This window comes from Sapajus apella, unplaced genomic scaffold (assembly GCF_009761245.1).
Source record: "Sapajus apella isolate SASKATOON/1434 unplaced genomic scaffold, GSC_monkey_1.0 scaffold10, whole genome shotgun sequence".
In the NCBI taxonomy this organism is placed as follows: domain Eukaryota; kingdom Metazoa; phylum Chordata; class Mammalia; order Primates; family Cebidae; genus Sapajus; species Sapajus apella.
Window position 1 is genome coordinate 21,651,337 of NW_022436950.1, and position 22,459 is coordinate 21,673,795.

The 22,459-nt window shown below is 53.7% G+C and overlaps 1 protein-coding gene across 15 annotated transcripts in view; it reads left to right on the top strand.

Annotated features, from left to right (window-relative positions):
• The window catches only part of TNS1 (tensin 1), a 204,574-nt gene that overhangs the window by 70,246 nt on the left and 111,869 nt on the right, over positions 1-22,459 (top strand). For all 15 annotated transcript variants that reach the window (XM_032278268.1, XM_032278266.1, XM_032278265.1 and 12 more), the window contains one exon: positions 14,460-14,501. In XM_032278268.1, coding sequence (XP_032134159.1) covers positions 14,460-14,501 — 42 coding nt within the window. The remainder of the gene's footprint in view (positions 1-14,459; positions 14,502-22,459) is intronic.

Sequence of the window (22,459 nt, forward strand, 5' to 3'; positions counted from 1 at the left end):
TGGGGGAGGAGAGGTGATTGGAGAGGAGGCCAGGACTCTCCCAAGTTCCCAGCTGGGACCCTAAGAATTCCTCCCATCATCTCCTGCCAGAGGGCCTGGCCCTTTAGCTCCAGAACCTCCAGAGGGCCTGCAGTCCATTTCCCCGCCTCCTGGGCAGACGGCTCTGAGTAGGTGGCCTGGAGTCTGATGCCCCTTCAATGTTAGAAAGTGATTCCTCCCCAGTAATCACTGTCTGGCTGCAACTCCTTCCTCCCTCTCCTCACCGTGCCTTCGGATCTCCCATCTTCAGTGCTGCTTTGCAACAGGAGGGAGAGATAGTCAACTTTAGGGGCCTGCCCTGACTTGGGACAGAGAGAGGGGTCTGTGTAGTGCCGTAGAAGGACCCGTGGCAGGGTTGTCAGGTGGCCTGCTAGTCCCTCTTGGCACTAGATTTAAGAAGGGCAGCTCTGTGTGACTTTAGGCAAATTGCTTTCGCTTTTTGGACTTTGTTTTCCTTACTTGTGAAAGGAGAAGTTCGAGTTAGGGGTGTTCTCTCTTTTCAGCAGTGCTGAAATTCTGCAAGTCCATGGATCTTTCTGAACAGAGAGGCTCCTACTCTTGGGTCCTTTGGCAGAGCTGTCCAGCATGGAGGTGGGATCCTGTTGGCTCTTCAGGCATCTGCTGGAATGCCAGCTGAAATGCTGGGGAGGTCCTCCCAGTGCTGGGATTGGAACGTTCTTTGCCCAGTGACCACTCCTCCAGTCAGCTTGGTTTCTTGGAACAGAGCAGAGGGCAGCAGCTGTCAGGGTTAGGCTGGCCAGAATCTCCTGTCTCTGTCCCAGTGACTCAGGTGGGGGTAAACTTGGCAGGATTGGAGCCAGTGAAGTGAGGGAGGGGACAGGGGAAGATCTGCTGTCCCCTTTGGCCACCCAAAGGGAACAGAGTGGGAGGAAGTAATGTGCTGGGGGCGGGGGTTCAGAGGCAAAGTGAGTAACAGTCGTGAGTAACAAAGTGAGTAAGAGCTCAGTGTCTCCGCTGGGTAGGTGGCTCCTAGACTGTGCAGAGCTGTCTGGGGCTCCGGAAATTCTCCCTGGAGGCCCAGCCACTGAGTCACGGTAGCCTGAGCTCCTCCCTCCCTGTCCTCCTTAGGAGCCTGGGGCCCCGGCCAGCAGGGTGCCATACCTCAACCCTTCTGCCTCTCCGGATCAGCCCCTCCCAGCATCTAGGCCGTCATACCTCCTCCACCCCATTGCTGCTCTGTCTTGTCTTCTAAGCATCCAGGAGACTTGGCTTGCCTCAAGGAGTATAGAATTTGCAGTCTGGCTGTCGTGGGTTTGAGTCCCAGCTCAACCACTCCTCGCTGTGTGACCTTGGCCAACACATGTCTCCGCCGTAAGGTTCAGTAGCCTCATATGGAAAAAGAGGCTATTGCTCATTGAAGCTGTTGTTGGAAGGATTAAATGGGATAGCCTGTTTGAAGTACATGTTCCTTGTATATGTTCAAACAATACGGTTGTCCCGAGTCCTAAACTCTGTTTTGCCCCTCCTCACCACCTCTGTCCCTAAAATTCCAGCTTTCCGTGCTTCCACCCCATAATGTTCAGGTGGTGTATCCTCCTATCCACTCCACCCTGTTGTTTGTGCACCTGCTGTGCCATTTCTGACACCTCCCCCGCCAGCTTCTGCCCGTGTGCCTTATCCCTTCACCTGCTGTTCCAGAAGGATGGGCGGGGCTCAGATGGGACAGGCAAGTGTGTGGGGAATTCACTGCTTGCCCAGGCTGCAGTGGGCACTTTGAAAGGAGCTCAGAGGTCTGGGTGTGCTTCAGGGGCGCTGGGCTGCTCTACCCCCACCACCTCTGTTAGCTTATGCTCCCTGCGCCCCAGTCTATACACATGGGCTCCTTTCCCCTCTGGCTTCCTGGAATCAGCTGTGCTTGGGGCCATGCAGAGTGCCCTTGCCAGTGGATGTGTTGGTGGTGCTGGTGTGTTTCTGTTTGTGCGGCTCTGCTTGGGGCAGGACCCAAGCACCAGGGGGTGACTTTGCATCTGGGTCTGGCAGTGGTCAGGCATGTGTGCTGTGTGTGTGCCTTGGGCTGTTTTGAGCTGTGTGTATGCAGGGCTACAGTGTCTGGGTCACCAGGTCTGTAGCTGATGCCAGCTTTGTCTTCTGTCCATTTAAAAATCTCTCAGTGTTTTCCGAGCCAGAGGGAGCCAGGTCTTCTGTTGCCCCTCCCTTTGCCCTCTTCCTTCCCCTCTAGACCTGGATTCAGATACGTGCATCTCTAAGGTCTGCCCAGGAGCAAGGAAGCATTACAGAGGGGTGGATATGCGTCAGATGGAGCCAAACAATGCTGGTGACAGCCAGGCCTACTCTGGCCTTCAGTGCTGGCCGTGCGTCAAGTCTCTGCTGCCTGCTAATTGGAAGTGAGAGGGGGCTTCCTGCCACTTGGCCCCAGATGGATTTCAACAGGCAACAGAGAGCTGGGCTGCCTTGCCCACGGGACGTTCTGCTTCTGGGGGCTCCTGGTGCAGCCTTATCCATCAGAGCAGATGGGGTTCCAGAACACCAGCCCCTGATGTGCGCTAATTGTTCATAACAATTGCACTGCCTCCTCCTGTCGCTGCCATCTAGGGACCCGGAGTTTTCCACGAGTGAATTTTCAGATAACTGAAGCTTATGCTTGGAAGAATTCAGAGATCAGGAAAAACGGATTTTTTTTGGTGGTAATTTCTTGCATTGTACAGTGTCTCACACTTTTTTTTAACGGGGATCTTAAAAATCAGCTCCTTCTTCTCCCTCTATTGTTTGTCAGTATCTTCTTCTGTAAAATGGGGATAGGAATAGGACCTGCTTCACAGGGGTGAATGCGTTGAGATGCATGAGATGCTTAGAACTAAGCCCGGTGCATAGAATTTACTAGTCTGTAAATGAGGATGCTGAGGTTCAGAGAGTGCCATTAATCACCTCCAGGCTAAAATAGATGGGAACTAACATCTCCTAAGTTTATTCTATGTTCCAGACATTTTTACTGATGGCATCTAAATCAACTTTATTGAGTACTTCCAGCCACTCTGGAAAGATGATCTCATCCCCATTTTACAGAGGGGCAAACTGAGACTCAGCGATGTTAAATAAGGTCTCAATAGCCGGTCTGTAGCAAAACTGGCATATGAGCCCATGCCTGACTCCCAGTCCAAGTTTTTTTCTATCCCTCCTTTTACCGTGTGGTTGGAAACTCATGGCCTCTTGGTGTGTTCAGGAATCTGGAAATGAGGACCCGCAAACAGAAGGTGTTACAATCTCATAGAACTGAATCTACTCCCAGGTACCAGGTTTGGCTTTAGTGCAAAGCTCTCAGGAGTCAGGCAATGAGATAAAATGACCTTTGGGGGGTCCAGGGAACATAAGGCCATAGATCAGCTTTGAGGTTGTGGGATTTTCTCCTGATAATATGTAGTTGGGTTGCTTTCTACCCTCTTCTTCCTTTTGGCTAGCCTTAAATTCTTTTCTTTTCTTTTCTTTTTTTTCTTTTTTTTTTTTTTTTTTTTTTTGAGATGGAATCTCGCTCTGTTACACAGGCTGGAGTACAACAACATGATCTTGGCTCACTGCAACCTCTGCCTCCGAGGTTCAAGTGATTCTCCTGCCTCAGCCTCCCAAGAGGCTGGGACTACAGCTCTGTGCTACCATATCCGGCTAATTTTTGTAGTTTTAGTAGAGAAAGGGTTTCACCATATTGGCCTGGCTGATCTCGAACTCCTGACCTTGTGATCCACCCACCTTGGCCTCCCAAAGTGCTGGGATTACAGATGTGAGCCACCGTTCTCGGCCCTTAAATTCTTAAAACGAGAGATAGGTAGACATCAGAAAGGATTTCCTGTTTGTTCACCACATAGGGTAGCGATACAGGCAGCTTAGGGAACCCGAAGAATCACAAATTTCAGGCCGTTCTTCAAATCCGAGATGTCTTTTTTTCAAAAACATTTTAATGTTTCTGAAATTGGAATGCACCTTACGATTGATGAGTACAATTCAGGTAGCCTTTCCTCCCTCCTCAAAAACTGCTATTTAGTTGATGATGCTAAATACAATCAATAGCATCCTTGAAATTAGGAAACAGGGAGGTGGACACCTGTGGCTTGCAAGTAACTGTGCAGAGGTAGAAAGGGGAGGGTCTGTATGCCCTTGTCCTGGCTGGCAAACGGACGATGGTCTGGCTTAAGAAGACAGGGGCTGATGTCTGTGTGGGTCTCTGATGGCTGCATGGACTTGCATGTGGCCCTAGCCCCAGAATTCTCTGTTTTGGGCCTGGCTCAGCCCCCCACAGCCTGCTCTCACAGGTCGCCGTGGCAGCTGGCATGGTCCTCAGCACTGTCTGAGACCTTTGGCTCCCTGGGTTTTCCCATTGCTCTTAGATTTTTTTTCCCATGCACCCTTCCTGCCTTACTGTCCTAGCACAGCTAAGGTCAGAGACTTTTGTCCCTTCAAGTTCCCATCTGGAAACAGAAACCCTTGGTGGAAAGTGAGGGGGTGGGGTGGGCAGCCTCCCTCTGGGTGGAAACACAGATGGACTTGAATCCCAGTGAAATCCTAGCCCCCTTCCTACCTCCATTATAGCATTACAGGGGCTGTTTTGTAATTGTCTGTTTACATGCCTGTCTCCCCCACTGGGCCACAAGTTTTCCCCCTGGGCAGGGGCCATCCTCATTCATCTGTCTCCAGAGCTGGGAGCCTGGTGTGGAGTACACTCAGTGGGCATTGTTGAGTGAACACGTGGTCTCGCTCCCCGTGCCTGTCACCTCCTCTCACCCGAGTTCCACTAGAACCACGACCACAGACCACAGCTCTTTCCTTGAGCAGCTCTTCCAGGAACTTCCTAGAAGCTCCGTTCTCTGTGCTGCTGGTCCTGTCCCCCAGCCTCCCTGCTTCAAAACAGGCTGGAGAGAAGCGGTGGGGTTTTCCTGCTCTTTGGGTTGTTGGAGAAGGCAATGCTGAAACCTACATTCTGTACTGCCTGTTCATGCCTCCTCTTCTAGCATGGTGGCTGGCTTCCCCCCAGTCCTCCAGCTGCGTGCGTCAGCAGCTCTGACTGCCCCACTTTCCTGCCCCTCCAACTTCGTATGTTCCTGGGAGCCCCTGCCTTAACCTCTCTCCTCTGCTCCCTGCCCAGCCCAGAGCCTTTTCCAGGCCAGACTCTCAGGCTCCAGCCCCACGCCTCACCCAGGCCTTCTCACTGGCTCCGGGGGCATGAGGCCACTCCAGGGCCCTGGACATTGGCCTCAGCCAGGCCCTCCAGGTCATGCGCGGCGTGGCATGAGTTGCCTCTCTGACCTGCTTTCTCCGTTTGGCCACGTGTGCCCTGCGCACAGACAACTGGTCTCTTTCTGTTCTCTGAACCCTGGCATCCCTCAACCCTACCCACCTCACAGGCCATGTTCTCCATGAAACTGACTGTGACCCCTGACTGAGCAACGTAGTGTAGTCCTGGGCAGAACTGAGGCCTTGGACACAGGCACGCGGAACCTGGTTCAATTTCCATTATTTACTGGTTGTGTGACCTTGGGCTGAGAATGCAACCTCTCGGTGCCTCATTTCCTCATCTGTAAAATGGGCTGATAGCCCCTAGCTCAGCATGTGCAGTACTGAAAGAGAGTGGACCTGAACATGATTTTCTCTGGCCAGAGCCAGGGCTTTGAGGTGGAGAGGTGAGAAATGGGACTGGAGAAGATGTAGCCAGGTCCTGAAGGGCCTGACGGCCATATTAGGACATTTGGACTTTCTCCCGTGAGCTGGGAGCTATGCAAGGACTTTAGGCAGAGAAGTGACACTGCTGGCTGTGCATTTTAGAAATAGCTCCCTGGCTGCCAAGTGGAGAATGGGGTGGAGGGGATGAGGCTGAGGGCAGGGAGACCAGTGTTGCAGGCTGTTGTAACCCTCTCTATGATTTATAGGACCAGGGTAGGGGTATATGTGGCTCAGAGAGGTATTTAGGAGGAGGAATTGCCCAGGCTTGGCAGAAGGGAGGGGAAAGAATGAAGGAAGACATCCAGGCTTCTGGCTTGAACAACTTTGGTGGCAGGGGGTGGGGTGGAGGGCTGAGGGAAGGGTGGTGGGTGGAGCTGGGGGTGGTGGCAGGGGTTATCAATGCCATGCAGGAAGGCCAGGAGGTGGCTGATTGTGGGCAGGATCATGAATTCAAGATGCTGATGAGGCCCCACCCCTCCGTGTCCTCTGACCCCTGCTGGTACTTCCCTGTGGTCCTGCCTGTCCCACCCTTTTGTCCTGGCTGTCGAGGGGACCCTCTCACCCTGACCCCCTAGGCTTGCTCTCTTGTGCTCCCTGGGCCTGGCACACAGTAGGTGCTCAGTGCAGCTCTGCTGAACCCCACGCCTCTGACCTCCCCGCTCATCAGCACATGCTCCTAAGAAGTCTGGCCTAGTGTGCAGCCTCACCTCACCCAGCTTCCCTGATTCCAGGTGTGGGTGAGTGTGGACCCTGAGCCGGGGCCCTTGAGATCCCTGCTTGGGTTGTCTGGTGGCAAATCTTCAGAGAAGACTCCCTGCATTCACCTGGGGTGTACCCATCTGGGTGCCATGGTGTTGTGCCTTCTTCCAGGCTGGCTTGGAGGGGCTGGCTTCAGTGGGTGGGAGGCCCATGGGTCCCATAGCTTGGCCTGCTGGTCCCCCTGAGTCCCCCTTGCTATTGTCAGGGCCTTCTGACTGGAGCTGCCCTGAATTCCCCATTCCGAAGTCTCCTGAAGGGCCAGGCACACCTGCTCTTCCCTACCTCATTCGGGTCTGGTCGTTGAGTGGCCCTTATGTGGGGCTGGGCAGCTGCTCTGTTAGTGGGTGTGGTTAGAGGTGGTGAGGTTCTTGTCTGAAGAGGAGCTCACCTGTCTGGAGGGCCCATCTCAAGCGCCTTGCAGGACAAGGAGGCTGGCAGTGGGCGGTGGAAGGGAGGGTCAGTGAGTGCAGCAAGGGAGGAGGATCCTGAGACAAGAGGAGGAAACGGAGGAGGAAGCAGTGGGCAGCTGGAGCTTTGGGGACAGGTTGATGGGGCCAGTGATCCAAGAGGAGCTGGGCTCAGGAAGATTTAGGGAGGGGTGGGGCCTGGGGCATTGGGGACAGGGCCGAGTCAGCCCTCTGGGACTCCCCTGTGTCCTCTCTGCTCCAGGTTCTGGGTCCCAGCCTGTGCTGGGTTTGGGAAAAGGGCAGTGCCCGCTCCCTGTCTCCGCTGTCTTTGGAGGGACACTTAAGGCTCGGGCATGTGTGCCCTGGCTTGGTGTCGCTGGGAACAGGCCCCTTCTTGCCTCCAGGAACTTGATGAGCTTCATTTCCTGGTCCTCACAGAACTCTATATAAGGGAAGGAAACAGCTTCGCAGGCTGGGGAGGCTAGGGAGGCTGGAGCAAGCCCCGGTGAAGGCCAGCAGCCCCGCGGGGAGGGCACAGGCCTGGGGAGGAAATGGGCCGGGGCAGCGGCCACCTCCTCTCCAGGATCCTTCCTTCCAAGGGTCTGAGGCTCACCCTGGGAGGCCAGTGTCTTTGAGCAGTGCTTAGACCCTTGAGACCTCTGGCCCTTCCAAGGCAAGCATTGTCCTTTTCCCCAAGCCCTCCCTCCATGGCCTTGGCGTTCCTGCAGTTCACTGTCTGTTGAGCATCCTCAAGTTCTGAAGGAGGCCTGCCTCCCTCCCTGGCTGCCAGGCCAACAGCTGGCCTGCTCCCCTGGGCCTCGCCGCTTGCCTTGCCAGGTTGAAGGGGCTGTCTGGGGCCTTCCTGAGTTCCAGTGGACTCATGGTGTGAGCCCTGAAGTGCCAGACTGTCCACAGATAGGAGAGTCACCTCATCCAGAGGCTGAGATCAAGGTATCAGCAGGGCTGGTTTCTCCTGATGGCTATTTCCTCATCATGGGCATGGAGACTGGGGCCTTCTGGGATCATCGTCTGGATTTTTCTTGACCCCTCCGGTATTGCCTCAGTGGCCAGGGCTCAGATGCTGCCTGCCTCCTGGCCACAGGTTTCTAGGGCAGGGCCCAGAGGTGAACAGCTGTGGGCATGCAGGGTCTGCTTCAAGAGTGGGGGGTGGCACCCTCCCATGCTCTGGGTGAGGAAGAGAGGTTGAGGCTGCGGGTGGGGATCAGTGCAAATGTGTGTTTTGTTGGGGTGGAGTGGAGAGCCCCTAGGTTTTAGGGTGCCTGATGGCCTCTTGTCTCTGGGTTATAGGGTCCTCTTCTCCCCCACTTTCTCCTTCCCCTTATTGTTATTAGTAATGTGACCGTACATCTCTGCTTGCCTTAAACTCCTCACCCTTCACCTACCCCAGACCCTACTCCAGGACATCCTTATCTGGAGCATAGTTTCAGCCTGGTCCCTCTCTCACTCAAGTGCCTTCAGAGACTCCCCAGTGCCAGCAGCTAAAAGTTTAACTCCTTCACTGGGTATTCAAGATTGCCCACGGTCAAGCCTAGAAAGACAGTTGTGCCATCCTTCTTCCCTTCATCCCTTCCAATGCCTGCTTCAATGCCCCTCTTCCTTTCCTTCACCCATCCTGTGTCCCAGCCAAAGGGGACTTCTAGTGGCTCTTTCAACACGCCAAACATTCCCACCGCCTTGCCTTTTTCATGTTATTCCTTCCCACAAACGTCCTTTCCCCGTCTCCACCTTTTAAAACCTTATCCACTTTCCAAGTGAGCATCAGGCTCTGAGCTAGGCATGGGACTTCTCAATGGAAATGACCCATGTGCCGCCTGCCCTCGGGGCCTTCAGGGGTAGTGGGTGAACAGAAGCAATGCGTCTTCCATGTCCGGCTCAGGTGCCCCTGCTTCGTGGAGCCTGCCTGGGCCCCCTGACTTCTCTCTGTGATCCCACAGCTCTGGCACGTCTGCCACTGCATGGGCCCCGTCCCACTGTAGAGGCAGCATGACAGGTGTGGCAAGGCAGGTGTTTGACTCTGGCAGACCCAGGTGACAGCCCTGACACCATCCTTTGGAAGTGGTGCCTTCTCGGGTCTGGCAGGATTGTTGAGAGGACTTCCTGAGACCCTGGAGGATGTAGATGTTAATACCTGCCTTGTGGGTGGTTGTGAGGAGTATGCACAGAAGCTTCGAATGGTGCCTGCCATGCAGAGATCTTAGCAAAGAACACGTCTGCTTCCTCCACAATGACTACCACTAGTTATTCCACTTGGGGCAAATTGCTTAACTTCCCCTAGCCCATTTACCTGAAAAACTTGTCAAGAAGATCACATAAAATAAGGTATGTGAAGCACCCAGCTCAGAGACACACAGTGGGTGCTCTACAAACCCCAATTTCCTTCCCTCCCATGTAAGTTTTGGGGCAGGGATGCGAGGTAGGTGTCAGCAAAGAACCCTAGAAGCAACCCAAGTGTCCATGGATGGAGAAATGGAAAAACACGAGGTGGTGTAATCTGTACAATGGAACAGTATTCAGCCTCGAAAAGAAGGGAGTTCTGATACGTGCTACAACAGCAATGACTTTTAAAAATATATTGCTAAGGGTACTAGTCTGCTTGGGCTGCCGTAACAAATACCATACACTGGGTGGCTTAAACAATGGAAATGAATTTTCTTCTGGTTCTGGAGGCTGGAATCCAGTGGCTGAGATCAAGGTATCAGCAGGGTTGGTTTCCCCCGAGGCCGCTCCTCTTGGCTTGGAGATGCTGCCTTCGCCCTGCGTCTTCACACCATCTTTCCCGGTATATTTCTGTGTCCCCATTTCCTCCACTTATAAGGACACCATTCAGATTGGATTAGGGCCTCATTTTAACTTAGTTACCTTTTCAAAGACCCTGCCTCCAAATACATTCACTTTCTGAGGTTACTGAGGGTTAGGACTTTAATACATGAAGGAGGAGATAGAATTCAGCCTCTCACACTAAGTAAAATAAGCCAGGTATCAAAGGGAAAATATTACATGATTCCTCTTATAGGTGGTGCCTAGAATAGGCAAATTCATAAAAAAAGAGAGTAGATTACAGGTTACCAGGGGCTTGGGGGAGGGGGAAATGAGGGCTAATGAGTGTGAGGACGTTTGGGATGATGAAATTGTTCTAGAAATGGATAATGATAATGGTTGTACATTACTGTGAATGTATTTAATGCCACTGAATACACTTAGAAATAGTTAAAATAGTAAATGTTATGTTATGTGCAATTTGCCACAGTAAAAAACAAAAACAAAAACAAAAAACGAGACTAGCAAGAGGTGGCGGGGAGGGGGGACTCCTTTTCCACTCAGTCTTATATGAAATGCTCAATTCCCAGAGGTATGTGGGTCTCGTTTAAGCTGGGGGCAAGTCTGTTCTCGCTAGTCCCAGGTGCCAAGTGAGTGTCAGCATGTGTGGGGAGCACCTTTGGAGAGCTGGGCAAGTTTAGGAGTTTGGGATTTTACATAATCAAGGCTGAGACATTGGCTCTTTCTTGGGGTCTGGGGACAGGAGTGTCACCCAGTTGGGGCCCTGGTCCTGCCACCTGCAGGGTTGTGAGGTGAGAGGGGCAGTGCTAGGCAGATGCCTGGGTTTTCTCTTGATGTGCAAAGAGCAGGGCTTGGAGTCTACGGGCCGAGATTCCACCTGCAGATGACCTCCTCCCAGCGGGACCTGATCATAATCCCCAAAGACACAATCCTGAATGCCATCATCCCAAATGTTAAAATCTCAAAAATATAATTTTGGAAAAACATTCTTTAAAATATATTTATTTACATTTTTAAAAGGGAGTTTGCTTGAGAAACATGTAAACACATGACAGAACATTTCATAGGTCATTTTACATAATAAAATAGGCAATAATAGCACATAGATTTTTGTAAGCATAAACACTCAGGTGTGTAATGATAGTCACACTGGTATAACAGTTATGAGCAGATGAGCTGTATTCAGAAAGAACTATCTCTTTATGGACACACCTGCGGGGCTCCACCTTGCGGCCTCCAGAGCCAGACTGCTCTGCTGCAGTGCTGGGCAAATTGTTAACCTTTCTGTGCCTTAGTATCTTCATCTGTGAAGTGGGGGTAATAGCATCCAATGAGAGCAGAGGGCTTGGTACAGTATCTAAGCTTTGGTCAGTGTGAGCAAAGGGCTGAGTGTAGATGTAGTGCACCTGCTCCATGAGTGCTGTTCCTGTGGCTGTGGATGGCTCAGTCTGTGGATGTGCGTTTCTAGCATAGAGGGCAAGGGCATGTCTCCAGAGCCAGACCCTGACTTTGCATCCTGCCTCCCTCCAGCTCGTCAACCTCCATGTGCCTCAGTCTTCCCATCCACAAAATGGGGATAATAATGATAGCACTCAGCGTTGTTATGAGAATTAAATGAGTTAATTAATGCCAAGTGCTGAGAACAGTGCCTGGCACAGGGCAAGGGTGATGGGAATTTATTTGCTGTGGTGACTTTTACTGCTATTTTACTCAGAGTGAAAATATTATGCAGGACACCCTGTCAGTCCCCAATGTCTAAATGGTTTGCTTGAGGTCCGCTGGGGGAAAGGGGCTTACCTGAGGCTGACTTTCTGGGTCTGAGCCCTGGAATCCTGCCCTGACAGCCCTGGGAGGTGAACCTATGGCAGGGCTGGCACCGAGACCCCCTAGAGCCACCCCCAGCATCTGCTCTTCTGCAGAGGGAGGCTTCCTTACCTGTGGCCTTCATAGGGCATGGGCCATAGAGTGGCAGGGGGCCCTGGCTCTCCCTGGCACATTCCGGGCTCCTGAGAGGGTGGCCAGGGGCCAGGGTGTCAGAGGGAAGGCGAGAGCCTTTTAAGGAAACATTTCTCTGCTTAAAAAAAAAGAGAGAGACAAGAAACATTGAAACACACAACAAAGTCAGTGGGCTGGCTGGCCAGCGGGCCTGGAATGCGTGGCTGTGGGCGGAGGAGGGAGGACGCTGTGGGGGGCAGCAGGCCACGAGGGGGCACCCAGGCATCGGGCCCTTGGGCTGGGGATTGACAGCTCCCCCGCAGGGCCGGGTTCTTAGGAGGTGCCTCTGCCTTGGGAGGCCAGGGAAGGGACCTGCAGCCAGGATCTCTGGGTCCCCTCCTGTCTACTTCCTGAGAGGGGGTCTGGGCGGGAGAGGGGAGACCTTCCTTTTCATCTCAGAGAACACCTGTATATTCTGCTCCTGCTTCAAAATGCAGCCAGAACCGCCTCCCTCCCTCTCCCAATCCTCAGCTTCTAAATGGAGCGCAGAAACCCACCTCCTGTGAGAGAGGGGGCTGCTGGAGGCTGGGGCCCTGGCAGCAGCAGGCATCAGCCAGTCCTCTGGCAGCTCAGCCTGGCTAGCGGTTCCTGCTCAGCCCAAGCTCAGAAGAAAGGAACACAGCAAGGGTGCTGTCCTGGGAATTGTACTCCCTCCCCCAGGACTAAGGGACCCGTGGAGAAAGAATGGGTTGGGAGAAGGCACCCTGGGGCCCTAGCCCATGACTTTGAAACCTTCCAGTCCCCAGAGCAGGGTTTGACGCCATGCTTGGCAGGGACAGCAGTGTCCCCTATAGCTGAGACCTAATCTTGTAGGCAGGACAAGCAGAGAGCCCTGCAGGCCACAGCCAGCTCTGGGGACTTTACCTTCCCTCCCAGTCTGTTACCCCAGCACCCTCTCCCTGAGCCCTGGGCTCTGTCCCCCAGGTGCCTCTTCTAAAACAGTCACTCAGCCCCATGCTAGTGTGAATTAAGGACCCTGGGCTTCTGGGGCAGTTCTGTTTCGCCTGTGTCTCATTCTCCTGAAATTGGGACCACAAGTGATTAGTTTCCCTTCACATCTCATCTTGGGACTCAGACTGCCTGGGTTCAAATCCCAGCCACTATCAGCCGTGTCACCTTGGGCAATTTAATCTTTCCACGCCCAGCACCCCGTGGCTGGGGGAATAACAGTAGTACCCACCTTACTGGGTTGTTGAAAGAGTTAAAGATATTAATGAGGTAGGGCATTTATCATCATGCCTGTCATCCAGTACGCATTCAGTAGTACTGGATATTATTGTTGCTGGCTCTTTTCGGCCCCCTGTGATTCTCCCACCAGTCCTAGAATTCTGTGGAGCAAGGGGAGTAATTGCTAGGTCTCCACTTGGGCCTCTTTGCTGGAGAATGAGTTGTAGCCTGACTGTGTCAAGAACCCAGGAATGCCAACTCCCAGCCACCTCTGCCCCTTCCAGAGCATGGGGCACCCTGCCCCACAGGTACTGTCCTTGTCTGGGCTGGTGTGTCAAGCCTGGGGAATCCCTGGGCTGGTGGGATGACAGCATGTGGTCAGCTGGAGGGAGGGCTCCGCTAGGGTGCCCATTATGCCCAGTCAGTACCAGCTTGGGCTGGGCTGAGGGCTTTTGCTGCTACCACTCCACCAGGCTGGTAGTTGGGGAGGGGTTGCCTACTGCCTGGGGGAGGCAGCTACCCCCACTTTGGACATCCATGGCTTGTTCCCAGATAGCCCCATGCCCGAGGGAGAGTCTCCCTCCCTGTGCCCTCTGTGGGCCCCTTGCCTGGTGTTCAGGTCGGGAATTGGAGCCAAGGTTGAGGACTGAGCTCCAAGAAAAACGTGTCCTGGCTAGAAAAAAGGAGCACATTCAGTCTCTGATAAATGCCCCTGCTAATTGTCAGGGTAATGGCTCAGCTGCCAGGCCTGGCCAGGGGAATGTTATCTCAGGGAAGGGAGCAATGGAGCCTTCCCTCCCTCCCCTCTACTCTCCTCCTCCCTCTCCCTCCCTCCCCTCTGCTCTCTCCTTCTCCCTGCCTTCTTCCTCTCTACTCTCCCCCTTTCCCTTCTTCCATCTGTCTGGAGGTCTAAGTTGCCATCTCCTTCTCCAGATCAGAGAGGAAGATGAGGATGATGAAGCTGGTGAAGATCACAGCTCACTCATAGAGGGTGCTTCTGCCTCTCCAAGCCTTCCACATGTATGAGCTGCACTAACCGATTTCTTGGAAGGGCTGGGGGTCCCTTTGCCTAACCATTTCCTACATGCTCTAGGAAACTGCCGGAGCTGGTAGGAGTCTTCTGCAGCTCTGACCTTCAGGTGAGATCCCTTAGCATTGGGGAGAACCAAGGACGTGACTCTCCCTTTTCTGAAGGTCCTAATCACAGTTTAAAAAAAAATGTAAAATGAATTTTACACTATTGTAGAAAATTCAGGACACAAAGCAAACAAAACAAAACAAAACACCCTTCTTCTTACCTGAAGCCTCTGTTATTGAAATGCCAGTGCAGTGACCTCCAGTCTTCCAGCATCTGCATATTTGTCACAGAATTTTAATTGTGATGCTCATTTCATTTTTGCTTTTTGCGGCCCCCGCTCCCTTTCCAGGCATTATTGCTGGAGTATTTTTTTCCATGTTGCTGCATAGTCTGCTGAAGAACTCTCAACCCAGAAGGTGTCAATGTGTGTGAGAGAATGGGGTGGGGGCATGGGGTGACCTCAGGAGGTGCTGGCTGTCTCTGGAGTTGAGAGATGCTCACCTGCCCTTTCTCTGTTCCTTCCACAGGTGGCTGCCCCCTGCGTTCCTCCATCCAACCATGAGCTGGTGGTGAGTGACAGCCCTTCTTTGCCCTGCTAGCCCTGCCTCCCCTCCTTCCGCAGCTCCCAGCTGCAGCTTTCTTTAGACCCAAATATGTTGGTAGCTGGGATGTCGGGCAATTAGGTGGAGGAGGAGGGTCGACCTCCCTGGGCCGAAGCAGGCCTGGGAGGAAATGAGTCATGAGGCCCCTTCTGATGAGATGCAGGGCCTGCTATTTCTAACCTTGAGACTTACGTCCCTAGAAAAACCCATAAAAGGGCATCGTGTGTGTCTCCAGGCCTGGCCAGGTGCCTGTTGTCCCAGGACTCAGAGGACCAGGGGCTGCCGTGGCATCTCCTTCTGCCTGCCTGGTCCTGGGTCAGGCAGCCCAGGACCAGGCAGGCAGGGCTGGAGGCAGGGGATGACCCTCAGAGTCCGTTCACCTGGGCAGTTTCTCCCTGCAGGCAACCTCTGTTCTGCCTCTAAGCCGCTTGGCTTTGCTTTGCTTTTTCGCTCCCTTTCCATTCCCTCATTCCTCTTCCCCTCACCCTGGAATCAGGCCTGCATAATAGCCTGGACTGGGATGGGATCCCTGTGAGTTGTGGGCTGTAGAGAGGGTCCTTCTCCACCCTGATGCCAGCTGGGTTGATTTGGCGCACTGGGCACTCTTCCTCCCTGTCTCTCACCGCCTTATCCTTCAGAGGTTTTCTTCCTCCCCACCATGTCCCTGGAGACAGACAAGGCTCTGAGGGCTGCTGGAGAGGGAAGGGGGCTGTCCGTGTGTACATGTATGTCTGTGCACAGGTGTGTGGATGTGTCCCGGAGGGGCGCCATGTGGGCACAATTGGTTCAGCCTATGGAGGTACCTGTGGTGGTACTGATGTTGGCAGGAGCCTGGGGGCAGGGCAAGGCTTCCTGGGACGCAGGCAGTTGTAGGTACCTCACACACCTCTGCAGTGACTTGCTCAGCCCCAGACACTGGGCGCTCAGTCAGGCCACATTCTTTTTCCTTTCATCAATACCCACTTGCTGTGTGACAAGGGGCTGGTCCCATCCTGTTTCTTTCTGGACTTCAGTTTTCCTTTCTGTCGAAGAGAAGGGTTGGATGAGATGCTCCAAAGGCCCCCTCTATGCTGATGAATGTTCGCTTTCCCTCCCTCCCCATTTAGGGTGGTGATGGAGTGAACTGAAGTGCACAGAAGTGCTTGGGACTCTTAGTGTCATTGCTCTGCGCACTCTGGCTCGGGCCCTGCTGGGGCTGTTTACCTTCTTTCCAGGGGCCCTTCCTTCCCTGGTCTCACTAGGGTCAGGCCCTCGCGGGCCTCAGCGCTGCCCACCCCTGCTGCTGCAGATGCGGAGTGTTATTCACACGGAGCCCAGTTGAGGGTCATCTGGCAACAGCGGGAGCTGGGGGTGGAGTGCACTCTGGCTTGGAACTGCCAGCAAGAAATTGCACTTGGATTGCAGAGGGACACCATGGGAGCCCGAGGAGGGCGGGCGGGGAGGGGTGAGTGTACATTTCTCCTGATTCCAGCTGAACTCCCACCTTGTGGCTAAGAACAGAATGTCCTTGGCTACTTTATGAGGCTGGGGGTCCAGGGTTTAGGGACCACCAGGCAGAAGCTAAATGTCTGGCTGCTGGGAGTCTCATGAGCTTTGTTTACATGAAGAGCGGTCAGAGGTTGGGACAAAAGGGAATAGGTTGGCATTCCAGCTGGAGGGACTGCAGTTAGAATCCAGAAGAGACTCCTGCCTGAGCAAGGCTGCGTGTGTCTATGACATGCCCCACCTGTGCAGGGGTTTCTGCCTTCTGAGGAGGCTGGATCAGCCGCCTGGTGGTGAAATGGCTGTGACACCAGGCTGCCTCCCACGGTAAAGAGCGAGGGAGTTAGACCACCTTCTTCTGCATCCCAGCCTCCCCGCTCCCTGGGCGTGTGACCCTGACATTGCTAACCTCCTGGACCTCCATTTCTCTTCTTCATAATGGGAGTTAGTGATGGTACCTATACTGTAAGGCTGCCAAAAGACCAAAGTGAGCACATTCATCCATTTGATGCATCTGTTTTCAAAGCCCTTCAATGCTGGCCCACCTCCCTGGAGCAAAAGCTCCAGGAACCAGGTGGTTCCTCTCTCGCCTCAGCTTCTTCTCATTCACCTCTGTCTTGTGATTTTCCTCTTTCCCCTCATCTCCTTCTTAGCACCTCACTCGCTCTGTTTCAGCTGCCTGGACTTTCCTGCGGGTCCTTGAACATACATAATGCCTCGAGGCCTTTGCAATCACTGTTCCCCCTGCTTGGAATACTCTTTCCGCAGATACTCACAAGGCTTTCTCCCCAGTCTCACGTCTTTTTTTCTATTTTTGGCTGGAGTGCAGTTGCGTGTTCTTGGCTCACTGCAACCTCCGCCTCCTAAGTTCAAGCAATTCTCCTGCATCTGCCTCCCTAGTAGCTGAGACTACAGGCACACACCACCATGCCCTGCTAATTTTTGTATTTTTAGTGGAGATGCGGTTTCATTATGTTGGCTGGGCTGGTCTCGAACTCCCGACCTCAAATGATCCTCCTGCCTTGGCTTCTCAAAGTGCTGGGATTACAGGCGTGAGCCACTGCGCCCAGCTGAACCTCAAGTCTTCACTCAAGTGTCAGCATTTCTCTTTCCCCAGCATCAGTCCCCCTTCCATGCTTCTATTGCCCCCAGCACGTACCACCCTATGGTGTGTTTTACGCTATGTATTTTACTTATTTGTCTTGTTTGAGGAGCTTTGCCCATGCCAGTAGGTAAGCTCCTTTAGGACAAGGGATTTTTATTTGTTTGGTTCGATGCTGTGTCCCCACTGCCTTGCATACAGTAGGTGCTCTATATGTGTTTCTTGAATGGCTGGAAGGAAGGCATTCAGCCCAATGTCTGGTAGATTAGGTTCTCAATAAACAGGACTGCTATGGCTAGTGGGTGGGGCTGTCGAGTTCAAAGGGTGGGAGTCCATGAGGGAGGGTGGCAGCTGCCTTTAGCTGGAAGCCCTGCTACTGTCCCTGGGGAGTGGGAAAGTGGCCCAGGGGAAACCGGGAGAAAGTTTGGCTTCCCCGAGAGCACTCAGCACCTGTTTCCTCACGGGCGGGCAAGGCAAGTGCTTTGAACAGGTTCACAAGAGGGAGGAAAGGGCGGGTTTTTATTTTTCCTTCCTTTTCCATTTGCTGCCTGCCCTTCAGCCCCTGTAGGCTGTTCTCCGGCCTCCCTGCCCGTTTTCTGTCCCTCACAGTGTGTCTGTCTTTCTGTGTGTCATGTCTTCTTCATGTCTCAGTTCAGCTCCAGCTCTCCCTCTGGCCTTTCACTGATCTTGCTTAAATTCTAACCGCTGGGATTAAGACCCCTCCTACCAGACACAGAATTTCTGCCCAGCTTCAGGCCCTGCCAGCCAAACACATTTCCCAGCCTGCACCCGGGCCAGCCAGGGCAAAGTGGCTTAATCTTCAACTATGTTTTCATCTTACTCAACAGATGTTGCCCAAGACCTTGGGTAGAAGGGTCCTAGGGTCACCACCCTCCTGTGAGGCACTGGTGGGCCAGGATGGAGAGGTGAGAGGGCTTGTTTTCCATGCATGCTCCTGATCCTTGGAAAGAGCTGAAGCAGCTTTTCTTGATTTTTGAAAAATAAGAGTCAAAGGAATTTTTTAAGGGTGATCGCCAAATGGGGTGGCCACCAAGGTCGACAGATGTCAGGCCTTCTGTGTGCAGGAGACCTGGACTGGGGGATGAATGGCGTGCAAATTGCTTCTCCTCACACTGGGGCAGCTGCAACACAGGGGCTTAGAATGTCTCTACAGAGTGACTTGGAGGTCTGTAGGTCGGGATGGGGAGTCTGGAGGAGAAGAGGTGAATGGGGGAATGGGAAGTGCCCAGCACGAAATCATGCTTGGATTGCGGAGGGACACCATGGGAGCCCGAGGAGGCTGGTTTCACCCATATTACTAATAATAGCTACAGTGAGAATTTAACCCTTTAACAGAACTTCATATCTGCGGAGCTTCATTCTAAAAACTTTAAAAAAATAAACTGATTTAATCCTGATGGCAGTGCAGCGAGGGAGGTGCTGGGATGATTCCAATGTCACAGACGAAGAACTGAAGCTGAAGGCCACAGAGCTATTCAAAGGGGGAGCTGGGATTCTTACATGGGGGTCTGGTACAAGAGTTCACCCTCCTCAGCACTAATAATGACTGATGTCACTGTTACTTGCATAGCACTTCCCGTTTTCAAAGCCTTTTCCATGATATGGGGCCATTGGAAGCCCACGGTGACTTGTTTGGAAGGCTGGCAGGCCCAAGCCCATCCTGGGAAGACGGGAGGGGCAAACTGTGCAGTGGAGCAAACTAGCTGACTTGCTCACGGTCACACAGCTCGCCGTGGCGGGGCTGGGTCAGGAGTGGATTCTTGGTCTGCATTTCTCCCCAGGCTGCCCTCCGTGCTTGCTCCTGATGTAAGTACCTGATGTTGCCGAGTGATGGGTTTCTCCTGGTCCCCTCTTTCTAGACAGCTAGCTTCTGTTTGCTAGTAGGCTTGGGATTTGGGGGAGGGTCTGTCCATCCATGCAACCATCCAGCCATCCTACCAACACATATCTCTTGAGCACCTACCCCCAGGCTTAGGACCCCTCAGTGCCAGGCGCTGTTCTGCGTGCTGGGGCTGTGAGTTCTTTTCTGTCACAGTTGTCAGGGCTTCTCGAAGACAGATGGGTGTGGAGCAGACCTGGTGCCACAGGGTGGAGAGGACTTTAGTCCCATCCTGTTCTTTTGCAGATAAGGAAACAGGCCCTGATCTTCTTAAGTGACTTTCTGAGGGTCTCCCAGTGTCAGATCTGAGGCCAGAAGGCACTGTGTGGCCTCACGGAAGGAGAGAAGGGTGTGATGTTAACCGGGAGCAGAGAAAGTGAGTGGAGCACTGAGCTTCAGCGCGCGGGCTCGCTCCTTCAAAGGTGATGGACAGTCACTTCAGCCGGCCTGAACTCCAGCCACCGGGCAGGCTAGGGGTGGCCATCCTTGGGAAATCCTGAAAAAATGGCTAATTTTCAAAGGGGAGGGGCAAAGTCTGAGCACTGCATTCCCAAGAGGATGCCAAGCATGGGGAGGGAGGTTGAAAACCCCAACTTGTGCGAACCTTAGGGCTGCTTAGCCTAGAGAGGGAAGACATGGGATGGGGGCGGAAGGGGAGTGAGAATATGTTGAAAGACAAATGGATTCATTTTCCGTTGTTCTGGAAAGTAGAACTTGGTAGGTAGAGCCTGTCAGAAGGAGGAGGAAACTCAGTCTCCTCATTTGCCAAAAGGGGTTCAAAGAGCTCCTTAAAGAAGGGCATTTACTACCTAAAACAGCTCCCTGGGGCTGATGGGGGCTGGTGTTCCATTGCTGTAAACCATTTCCATCTGTCAGGTATAAGGCACCGAGCTGATGGAAGATTCCCTCCCGGGGAGCTACCTGTCAGGCTCACTGACTGAGGTCCTGCCATTCGGCTGGGCTGCAAAGTGACACCATCCACAGAGGTCAAGGCATCCCTGAATGCACCGAACACCTCCCCGGTAACCCCCACTGGGAGAGACCCAAGTTGGGTGAAGGGTCCTGCCCTCAGGGAACCCTCTGTTCCGTGGGAGAGGGTGAACCACACTATGGAAATAGTGCCTTACTCTGGGGTTCTGACCAGAGTTGGTAGCCTTGGTGTTCATGGGAGGAAGTGATTTGCTCGTGCTGTGGTGGGTAGGGAAAGCTGACTTCCGTTCAAGCCTAGTTTAAGACCGGAGCAAATAGAAGAGAGGAGGGAAGGAGGGAGGGTGTTTTGGAAGGTAGCAGGGCTGAAGCAGAGAGGGTGTAGGACCTTGGTACAAAGTGCTGAGTCTGAGAGAGGGCCAGGCAGTCCAGTGCAAGTGTTTCGAGCAAGTTTCTCTTGCTGGGGGGAAGAGAGAACCTGGCAATCTTGTGTCACCAAGGCCCAAACAACCCTTGGTGGCCCTGCCTGGGGCTGGTAGTGGGAGTGGTGTGGTGCAGGAATGGGGGTGGTGATGAGCGTGGCAGGCCTGGTGGGCCTGAGCAGCTGTGGACAGAGGCTGCACGCTGGAGAAGAGAGAGCAAGCAGGTGTGTCTGGAGAGAGAAGGGGCCAGATATTGGAGGAGCCCACAAACCACACTGGCGGACTTGAACTTGATGTGCTCAGCACTAAGGGCTATCCTGTGTCCCTGAATGGGGAAGTGACCCAAAGCAGGGTATTAGAGCTGGGAGTCTGCTGCCAGTTTCAGGGTGGCTTGGCAGGGAGGGACTGCCAGGGGAGGGCAGGGTCGGCCGGACGGGGCTGGCACGAATGCTCAGTGTGGCTTCAAGGCTGTAGGCAAGGGTGGCCGGAGGGGCGTGGAGGAAGGGCACAGCCTTCCAGTACTCTGGCCAAGTGGAGGAGGAGAGCCACATCCAGTGAAGGACATGGCAAGAGGGAACCCGAAATATCCCAGCCTGTGCAAGCCAGCTGCAGTGGGGGTGTCCGCAGTTGCATAGCCTCAGCCAGGATTTGGGTGTTGGGCCCCTTGGGGTGAATTGGGAGAAGGGCTGAGGATAGGTGTGGTCTGGCCAGGCCCCTCCCCTTTTGGGAAATCAGACATAACTTTCCCTTTAATCACATGGAGCCTGTTCTTTTTCCTCTGGTGGCCTGGGCCTGCTGGGAGAGGATGTGGCCCCTGGAGCAACTGAGCAGATGTACCTCAGGGTCCCAGGCTCTGGTGCTGGCGTTCCCTGCCAGCCCTGTCTGCTCGATGCTCTTTCTCTAGCTCTCACCTATTGGCTCCCACTTCCTTAAGACTGAGCAAGCGGAGAGCATGGGGCTCTGGTGGGCATAGACCTCAGAGGTCTCAGACAGACCTGATCTCACACCGAGCGGCCACCCTTCCTGGAAACTCCGTCTCCTCATTTGCAGAAAGGTGTTCAAAGTGCTCCTTCTAGAGTCCTTGCTTGTGACAGTGAAGGGAGGGGAGGCACGAGGCACAGAGAAAGCACCCTCTCCCTCGGCTGCCTTCTGCCACTGCCTTGTTTTTGTGATTATGCCATTGATAGAGGGCTCTCACGGGGCTTTGTGGGTGCGATTAAATGGGGCCATGCCTCTAACGTGCCATCTCACAGCCTGCCGTGCTCCAAGTGCCACATAAACAAACACCGCTCCCCTGCCCTCCCTTCGGTTCACCCCCTCCCTGCATCTGCTTATGCTTCTATTTTTGGAACGCTTGAGCCTGGAATAACTTTCTCTGAGTCCTGAGTCTGAGGCCATTCCAGCCCTCGCTAGCCCTCCCTGCGGACTCCCAGCTCCTTCCCCTCTGGACAGGCAGTGTGACGGTGACCTCACAGTTCATTGCCCATGGCAGTAGCTGTGATGTCATGGGGTCTTTTTGGCCCCCAAACTGCCCAGATTCCAGGCCTCCCAGGGGGCAAGAGTGGGGCTAGTTGGAGGGTGGAAAGGAGCAGGGTGTGAGGAATTTCTGCACGGAATGTTCCCCCGGAGGCTGTCTGCATTCTGCGCACGCCCCTCCCCAGTCCCCTTCCCCTCAGCCCTGGGCTCAGGCTTGGGAACCTCCCCCCACCTTGTTTCCTTCCTTCAAAACAGCAGCTCCCAGATACATTTTTCCCAGCCCACCCTCCTTGCAGGCCACAGTGTCCTCCTGTGTGAGCCTCCAGGCAGTTAGGGCAGCCACCCGCTAACCTTCCTGCAGAAAGGCCCCTCCTTCCAGCAGAAAGGCCCCTCCTGGCCCCTCCTCAGGCCCACACAATGGAGGAGGTAAAGGCATGTGTGGAGAGGACATGTGTGCCTTTTTTTGGAAAAAAACTGAGGAAAGGATATGCAGCTTCCCTTATCCACCCTGAAGTTCCTGACCCCTAGAATTCAGGAAGTTCTCTCTGTTGTCTGATCTCAGTCTTTCCTACTGCAGCCCAGTTCCTATTCTTTCTGTGGAAGCGTGGTTAAGAAG